Source organism: Cyprinodon variegatus, unplaced genomic scaffold (assembly GCF_000732505.1).
Source record: "Cyprinodon variegatus isolate N-32 unplaced genomic scaffold, C_variegatus-1.0 Scaffold24, whole genome shotgun sequence".
Taxonomy (NCBI): Eukaryota; Metazoa; Chordata; class Actinopteri; order Cyprinodontiformes; family Cyprinodontidae; genus Cyprinodon; species Cyprinodon variegatus.
In genome coordinates, this window is record NW_015150477.1 from 1,187,560 (window position 1) to 1,197,292 (window position 9,733).

The 9,733-nt window shown below is 38.7% G+C and overlaps 1 protein-coding gene across 2 annotated transcripts; it reads right to left on the bottom strand.

The window, feature by feature from the left end:
* Positions 1–575: 575 nt before the first annotated feature.
* Positions 576–9,451, bottom strand: LOC107096579 (potassium voltage-gated channel subfamily A member 7-like). 2 transcript variants are annotated; one of them, XM_015393318.1, is made up of 3 exons: positions 9,242–9,451; positions 8,119–8,856; positions 576–2,081 (listed from the first exon to the last, which is right to left on the bottom strand). In XM_015393318.1, the coding sequence occupies exons 2-3, from the start codon at positions 8,806–8,808 to the stop codon at positions 1,146–1,148; spliced, it is 1,626 nt and encodes a 541-aa protein (XP_015248804.1). In that variant the 5' UTR covers positions 8,809–8,856; positions 9,242–9,451; the 3' UTR covers positions 576–1,145. The 2 variants fall into 2 exon arrangements, with proteins under 2 accessions (XP_015248804.1, XP_015248797.1); XM_015393311.1 differs by having other exon boundaries at positions 8,119–8,859.
* Positions 9,452–9,733: the final 282 nt, after the last annotated feature.

Below are 9,733 nucleotides of genomic sequence, written 5' to 3' on the forward strand. Positions count from 1 at the left end.
CAATCTCAACTGGGTGTTTAATCAGAACTGTAAAGTAAGATAAAGTTTAAAAGCAAAAAAAAAAAAAAGAAAAAACGAGGATGTCAGTGTAAAAAAAAAAGGGCAATATGTAGAAAGCACCTCAGAACACAGTGAAGTACAGCAGAGAGTCTGTGATGCTGTGGGCCTTTTTTTCCTCAAACCTCTTAAAAGCCTTAATACAGTTCATGAACAATTTTTATTTAGAAAAAAACTGGTGAAACTATCATGGAATCTGAAATAGAAAGGTGTCACAATTCGATCTGAAGTAGGATTACACTGCAAAAAAATAAAATCTAAGTAAGTCATTTTTTCTTAAAATAAGTCAATTTTTTCTTGAATTAAGGATTGAAGTGAGACACTTTGCCAATGGAACAAGACAATTTACACATTAAGCAAGAAAAAAAAAATCCATATTCCTTATTTTAAGTATATAATATCTAGATACCTCATTTAAAGAGTAAATATACTCATTCCATTGGCAAATCATCTTATTTACCTGCTCAAATTAAGGGTAAATACACTTAATTTAAGACATTTGTATTCATTTTGAGATCATTTTTGCAGTGTAAGATCTATAGGGTACAAGAAAACCCATTTAGAAATTATTTACTGGTTAAAAAAGAAAAAAAACTTTTTATAGTACATATCAATTTCCAGATAGAGAATAACGTTACAATTTATAAAGATTGTGCAAAGATCCCTCTTACTGTATGTGGAGAATAAATTAGCACAATCCAAGTGGTTAAAAAAATTTAAACTTCCTTTTCGGTAGAGGAGGGGTTCAAATGACTTCCATTTAATGGTTGATTTTTTTTTTCAGCAAGGCCTTTGGCTCTACCATAAATTAGGTATTAATTAAAATATTTTTCTTATGTACATCTCTAAGGGTGGTCGGCTGTGATGACTTGGCATTACCAGCAAAAACAAAGAATGTTTTTATATTTATCTTGGTGCAAACCACTTTTACTTCACTTCTAGACTTTGCAAAATGTAACCCAACAAACGCTTTTATTATAAGAATCCTGGAAATAAGCTCAATGTGTGTCAAGGTTCAACATAATAAGTTCTTCAGTTGTATCAGCAGTAGCTTCTTTCCACAAAGTGTCAAGAGTACATTATCTTTGTCACACTTGGGTAACCAGAGGTTCATTGAGGGAGAACTGTTTCCCTTGCTGATCCCTTGCTTCCTGTTCTGTGCATAACCCAGTCAGAAGGTTCCCGTTGAGTGGCGGGCAAGTAGCCCTGTTCTGTTCAAACGGCGATGCATAGTCCCCAACGAACTCAGCATCATGATCCATTCCATCCTCTTCATCGTTCTGCTCATCATCCTCTTTGTCATTTTCCCAGAGTGACGTGGAGACATGGTGGTATTCCCTGCTGTCCTCACATTCCATCCCTCGGTGGTAGAAGTAGCTAAAGTTTGACACGATGACAGGGACCGGCAGAGAGATGGTGAGCACACCTGCGATGGCGCACATGGAGCCCACCAGCTTTCCTCCAAAGGTCTCCGGGCACATGTCCCCATAGCCGACGGTGGTCATAGACACCACAGCCCACCAGAACGACTCAGGTATGCTTGTAAAAAGCGTGCCCGGCCTGTCCACCTCTGCAAAGTAGACAGCGCTAGAAAAAAGTATGACCCCTATGAAGAGGAAGAAGATCAGGAGGGCCAGCTCTCGCAGGCTGGCCTTCAACGTCTGGCCGAGGATCTGAAGGCCTTTGGAGTGACGAGACAGCTTGAAGATCCTGAAAACTCTTACCAGCCTGATGACTCTGATGAGGGCCAGAGAGACAGATGGTGGCGTGCCTTTGTCCTTAGCCAGCTCTGTGCCCACTGTGACAAAAAAGGGCATAATGGCCAAGAAATCGATGATGTTCATGATGTCCTTGAAGAAGTGTATCTTGCAAGGAGCGCTGATGAAGCGCATGATGAGTTCAAAGGAGAACCAGCAGATGCAGATGGTCTCTACTATGAAGAAGGGGTCTTGGAAGGGGGAGAACTTTGGTGGAACCAGGATGGTTGTGTTGGGGATAGTTGGATGAGGCGTTGTTGTGTATTGCTGAAAGAGAAAATGAGATACTGGTTACACAACGAGAAGAGGTTTATTTATTGAACAGGACAGTTGCTACTATGATTTCTGTGAAAATGAAATATGTCAACAAAACATTCTGAGCTGTCATTGAATGTTCTATAATGGATGATATTGTGATTTTCCTGTCTTCTTTTACTTGCTGCTTTTGCAAAATGAAACAGAATTAAATGGTGCGTACACACCAAATGCATTTTCTGGTGTCCAAATGTTTGATTTACATGCAAAGTCTATGGGGGACGGCATTGAGAGGTCAAGCAGCACAGCCTAGCATTGGAAGCAGTGCATTGGACGTTCTGGCATCCCAGCACCAGAACATCCGAGCATCTAAGCGTTTGAAGCTGCAGTTCAGAAAATTTGACTTTTGCCACTGGAAACCGGAGCAACCAATCAGAAAACCCGATCCAGGAGGTTTTTTTGGGGAGACAGACATTACATGCAGTTGTTATCACTTCTGCAGAGATGTCTGCATATGAAAAAGAAATAAATATTTTCCAAACGTTTAAAAAAAAAAGGAAAAGATAGCATCTCTGATTATTATTGCTGCACTAAAAAATTATTTTAGCAAAACAGATTATAAATACCCAAATTAACTAATAATGTTAAAACCTGCCAACGAAAAATATTTGATTGATTATTCTGTTACTTGTAGTTTTTACCCCAAACCTTAAAAATGATTTACTTCCAGGCGCTACAAACGGCAGCAGGAAATCCCCCACAGGCTGGCCGCAGCAGAGGGCATTTCACCGGGGATTTCAAGCGCTGCCACCTACCGGTATGCTGGAGGTCTGTCGCTCCAAATAAAAACTGTATATTGTAGTGGGATCATAATCCTGATAAACTGACTGCACAAATTATGTTTTGAGATGTAGGCTTCCTTCTCGCTAAAAAACATCTAAAACAAATTTTCCAACTTATCAAATTAAATAAAATCAAACTGATCTCTAGCTTGTAGCTACAGAACAGAGCAGATAAACATCCACAGAGTCAAACTTGACCGCCGTTTGACCAAGTGTCCAAAAGTCGTGTTTTAGCATTTTTGACGCCCAAAACGCGTTCGGCGTGAACACACCATTAGAGGCCAAATAGAGTTTGAAAAAATTTATTTGTGTGCTCATTATCTGTTTTTGCGTTTTTTAAATTAGTAAGGAAATGTTAAATTAATTAAGAAAATGTTACTCCATTTTTCTATGTAATATTATTAAATTAAATTTCAAAAGAATGTTTTTTCTCTTTTTTTTCATCATTGGTTACATTTTTAGAAATAAATGAAAAATTGATACACAAATTTTTCCAGCAAATATTGTTTCCTCTGCCAAAGGAATATAGACCTTGAATGTCGTTAAGGTTTTTTTAGTTTAGGAAACTTTGGCCTTTTTTGTTCCTTTTAGTCAGGAGTGTTACTTACCTTGGGTCTTTCATCAGGACGCCATTTTGAGTGGGTATACCGACTTTAGTTCTCTGTCTCTGTCTTTACTACTACCACTACTTACTCACTACTGCTAAGCTGTGTCTGATATTGTTAAATGATATTTTTTTTTCACTTTTAATGACCTGAAACATGTTAGTGTGACAAAAAAAAAGCAAAAACTGACTAAATGTGTAAGGGCGCAAATACTTCAAAGGACTGCCTATATTTATAATTTTCACAAGGTGATATACAGAGAAATAAAATCTGTTATAAATTCTCTTATAAAGATATATATACATATATATATATATATATATTATCATTATCATTTCAAACGTAAAAACTATGGGAGCTAATACATTATCTAAATCTAAAATAAGGCTTTTAGTTGCCTTAATTCAACAGGTCAGCGGTTGTGAAATGGGTTTTCTGTTATGTGTAGATACAAAAGATAATCCACTGAGTTTTGTTCCTTTTCTAATGTTTGAACAAATCAAAGTTCCATTTCTGACAAATTGCAGGATCTTCCTAAAGGTTTGACAACTCTGGATTAATACACTTTAAAAGATTAAAAGAAAGCCTGGACCCTCGGGCATAAAGTTTGAAAAAGGCTTCAGAGCAAAACTGTATCTCCATGGAGATGATAATTACAGGAGAGAAAACAGACTCAAAGTAGCTATCATATCCTGGGTGAGGATATAATGATCTCTATGATACTGTGATAACTTTTTCACCCCTCTCCTTTTTCACTTTCCCAGCTTTAATTTTTTTCCTACCGACTTTTATATAAATCACCTTCTCTATTTTTATACGCACAAATAAACCTAAAGTTCATGTGACTCGGGTTCGGATTACAGGCATCTGGCGCTTCATTTAACGCAGACATTTCGTTTTTATCTGGGCAGGAGATACTCGTCTGACTTAACCAGGCATTAGTGTCTTTTAACAAGTTAGATAAAGTTACACTAAGTGTTTGATGGCTCTGCGCTGAATTTTGTCCTAAAGACGGGCAGATACAGTTGACACCATGTTGTTGAATCAACTTACAGACTGTGGTTTGTGGCATTTTCACAGTTTGTTGCATCACTAAGATTGATGTTTTCATAATTTAGATTGGTTGGATGGATGAATAAAATAACAGGATGAATGATATTCCAAAATCAACACGCAGCTGAACAAACATCCTTTCTTTCAACTCACACTGGACCTTATAACCTCCTCAAAAGAAGGATTTATTGCAGGACTGGTGTATTACATTAAATTAGTTTCAGCTGGATTGACCTAATAAACTGGAAACCAAACTCTTGCCTTTAATGTTTCTGCCTGTCTATACTTTTTTCTGTCTTCTTTTCTGTTGTTTTATCAAAATTCTTTGTTTTTTTGACAAAGAAATGTTAGTTTAAGACACATAAAACTAATTGTAGTTTGATTACAGTGGGTCATTTCACTTTGCTCTGTCGCTTTTTTTTTTAGACGTTTGCCTTTTATATTTGAACTTGAATAGCTCTGATGCTCCAGTGCTCATCTGGTCCATTTACTGTTTTGGTCGACCATTCAAGAAAAGACTTAATCACCTTTGAAGAAGTTTACATCTGGCAAACTACTGATTAGGTTGGAGCGACTGCACAGGTCTGAATAGTGTCTAAAACCCAGGTATGATGAATTTTCTCATGCACAGTACTCTGAAAAATAATTCAACCCATGGCTGTGTTTTTGTGTACCTTAATCATTAGCAACCCTAACCCTTTAATTTTACGCATGAAAAAAAAAATCTTAAGAGAAAAATCCGAAAATGGCATCCAAGTCTTCAAATAGAGGGTAAGATGGGAGAAACCAATGAAAGTTTAACTGTAACCTTTTTGGGCTTTCTTTGGTGCAATCCTTTGGAGTAATCTTAATAACACTATGTTTTCCAAATGTTTTCTTTAAAATGGCCCCTTTTCTTATGTATTAGTGCATTCTTTTCTGTTAGCTAAACCAGATACCTCTATGGCATCATAGCAGACCAAAGAGGAGCAAATCCTTCTAAGTGAATAATTCATTCAGCTGGATTTCCTGATTTAGAAAACTTGTCCAGTGTGACTTAATTAATTGATTTGACTGTCCCTGTGAAGTGTTTTGCGATGACATGTGTTGTGAATTGGCACTATATAAAAAAATTCAATTGAATAAACAGCTGCTCTTTAGCCTTCAAAAGTATATTAACATTAAATTTTGTTAGGGTTTATTTGAGAAGAGCCAGACGTTCTTCTGTTCAAATGGTTTTGATCAATTGTTCCTATAGAATTCTAAAAGTTTTATTTGGTTGTCTGCTTTTTTCTCAGATTTTCTTCCCAGTTCTTCTAGCTTTATTTGTTATATAAATCAATTAATTATTGGGGTTTTTTTTTAATACATTGCTTCTGAGCTACAAAGCCACATATCCTGTAATCTTGTAATCTGAATGATTTTTCTAAATAGCTGCTGCTATGTCCCTCACTCGACAAAAAGCCAGATTTAGAGCAAACAAATGCTTTCAAATTCAAGTGATGTTAGCAAACCAGAACAATCCATCCACCCATCTATCCATCCTTCCATCTATCCAATTATCCATTCATTCATTTATCCATCCATTCATCCAACCATCCATCCATTGACCCATCCATCCATTCACCCATACATCCATCCTTCTATCCAATTATCCATTCATTCAACTATCCATCCATCCATCCATCCATTCATCAAACCATTCATCCGTCAATTCATTCACCCATCAATCTATCCACCCATCCATCCATTCATCCATCCAACCATTCTTCCATTCATCCAATTATCCCGTTCTGTCTTTTCATAATTGGGTCATTGGAGCAACAGGTCCTTGGGGGGGGACCAAGTGACTCTCCAACTAATTCTGGGGAATACCAAGGCATCCCTAGCCCAGAAGGGACATATAGTCCCTTCTGGGCTTAATCCGTGGCTGCATCGTCTCCTTTTCATGGAGAATATCATGAAAATCTCCATAGGGAGCCACAGCAGGAAATTAGAGGAAATTTCTTCTATTATAGATTTTTCATCAATTTGCAAATTTGGCAGGAATAGTGTCCTATATATCTCTTTAAGGAAATGTCGAACGGGATTTTGCAATCATTGTGAATAACTGGGTGGCAGCAACCAATTGGCTAAAAAAGAAAAAAAGATGCTAATGTGCTGTCTTTGGATAAACCAGAAAGTTGTGGATGATATGATTAGCTAAGCCCCCACATCCCAAAGTAAACCTTCGAAGATATTCAGAAAGCCTGGAGAACTTATGCTGGGGACATTTTTTAAAGGTTACAAGAAAGTGTGGTCGTGTGAAGCAAAAGAAACTTATGTTAAGTTGTTTCTTTGCCATCTTTACTCACAATTTGATTACATCAAGGTGTTTCAAATGCCTTTTTGTGCTTCAGTGGTTCTTAGATAAAAGCTTTTTTCAGTTTAAGCATAAGAGGCATATAGAGGATCAAAGCTGGTTTCCAATTAGTAAAAAAGCAGCTAAAAACCAAGAAAATCTTTAGAAATCCACTCGAACAATAACCAAGACCTATTAAGATTTTTTTTTTTTTTTTTTTTTATCCAGATCCTCCAAATGAAAGGTCATCTGTTGAATGTCCAGTAGAAATAATTTAGATGTTAATTAACTGGGTTAATTAACAAAAATTACATTTGCATTGTCAAGTTATCGTTTACAAACTGGCCTCAAAATAAGTACGATAAAAAACAAAGTCTGAAGAAAAACGACCGCTAAGAAGCCTTTATAAACACTGATTGAACATTTAATGATATTCTCTGGACAGAAGTGAAGCTATAATAATTTTCTGTCATATGAATGGTTTGAAGGCTTTCGTAACGTGTTTTAGGGCCATCTTTATGCCTAAAAGGTTTATAAGTCAAAGTTAAGTGGCTTTTTGTTAACAAACTGTCAAGATGTGGGAAGAAGATGGATAAGAAAGGTGCCCAAACTTAAGAAAACAATAAAAACTTCTGATCAAGACTTCCTAAACAGAATACAAGTCTTATCAGATTATTTGTGCCATGTTGCAGTGGCACGGGATCTGTTTTTCTGGCTTCCATGAGCACGTTTGGTTCTAATTTCATGCAGAGGAGAAAAGCTGATCTGCCGCCATCTTTTCCATGCCGTTCTCAGAGCCTCTGAGTCACACCGTTTATTAATACAGACATCAGTTTATGTGTCGATGCTCTCTAACGGCCGTCCAGGCTATATTTAACCGTCTAGGTCTCCTAGCAGTAACTTTAGACCAGCTCTTGCATTCACCGTCTCCTCTCTACTTCTAAGGTCTCTCATTCGTTCTAACTTCTCGCCTGTTTTGAAGAATCACCTGAATGACTCTGGCAGGTGTCTGTTAGTGCTCAAAGGAAGCAAAGCATCTTCACACATTTGCTTTCTTCATTCCTTTGACTCAGACTGAGGGGATCGGGTTTTGAGACATCAGTCTCACTGATGCTTTACTTGATTTTCTATCCAACTTCACTCTGAACTTTTAGACCATATCATGAAAAAGTTACACTTTTAATTCTCTGCTACTCTTCCCATTGCTTAAGGTAAACTTCACTCCTCACCTCTCTTCGTTCCTTCTCATTTCTGAACTCTGGCAGAGTCTCTAGGCAGAAGATGAGGATGGAGAGGACGATGACCATGACGCTGATGATGGCGATGATCCGGGCTCCACCAGAGGACTCGGGATATTCAAACAACATCCAGATTTTCTGTTGCCACTTTGTGGCCGGCAAGGGTCTCTCCTCCTCTTTTGGAAAGCCCTCATCCGCCTTGAAGCGGTCAATGATCTCCTCTCCGAGCTCGTAGAAGTGCAGCTCCTCCAGGAACATGTCCAAAGGGATGTTGGCGGGTCTCCTCAGCCTTCCGCCCGACTGGTAGAAGTAGAGGATTGCGTCAAAACAGTTGCGGTTCCTGTCCAGGAACAACTCATTGCGCAGGGGGTCGTAGTAACGGAGCCGGCGCCGGGGGTCACCCAGCAGAGAGTCAGGGAACTGAGCAAGGGTCCGGAGCTGGGTTTCATAATGCATCCCCGAGACATTTATGGCCAGACGTTCACTCAGCGCCCAGCCGCTCCTGCAGAGACGACGGCTCTCCCTCCTGGCCTCACTCTTCACCTCCTTCTCACTGCTCTCCTTCTCCAACTTGTTGTACTTGTCTTTGCTCTGCTTTTGTTCATCACTGATCTCCTCGGCTTTTTGTTTCCCCTCTGCATCGCCTCCTTCTCCTGGTCCGTCTGTGCCTTGATTATCCATTTCTCGAGGTCTGATGTCTCTCAAACTGGCTGATTGTGTTGTATCTATCTACTGGAGGAAAGAAAATCAAGGTTGAACACAGAGCAATGATATAAAAGTACATAAAGTCATGAGTCAATGCAGGTAAAATGTTTCGTAAATCCTTCAACATAAAACAGCTTCCATTTATCACTTTTATCACAACAAGATTTATCCGATATAGAGACCCCAAGTACATCATCACAGCAGTTCTTTGAGTCTAACCTGAAACTTAGTCTGATTGAAAGTTGACTCTGCTGCAGGGTTACATTGGATTTTGTTAAAGTGTACCTTAGATTTTATATGAGTGTCTGCAGAATATAAAGGATAAACATGCATCTTCCTCAATCTCTTTCTTTCACATTTATTAAACATTTTATGCATCTCATGATTGGACCGCTCTCCTCCTCCTTACCTGTTTTCGCTAACTACTCACACCTCCACATCTCTCTCCTGCTGTACCTCCAACACCAGATGTCTGCAGTGCTGACCCTCTGTATTGATTCCCTCATCCCGATATCCAGGAAGGTCCTCCCGATCTTCTGTCCTTTGATAAACTGTAAGGAGGAGGAGGCAGACGGAGCGCCGTGGCTCCTTCAGGAGCCGCTGTGGTGTTAATCTGTTGTAGTTCAGCTTGTTTGTGGGTCACTGCACTTGCACCCTCTCTGTTACGCGCCGCCCAAGGGAATGCTGCCGGGTTGAAATTTAATCTTTGACCCGGATCCAAGACTGCCGCTGCACCCCTCCATACTCGACGCCACCTTTGCTGTATGAAAATGTCAACCTCTTAAACCTGCTAAACATACTGTACATATTGAATACATGAATAGTGTACATACCTGCATGAATAATAGTAATAATAATGACAATAAAGAAAGCTTAATATCATCTTTCACTGCAATTGTTA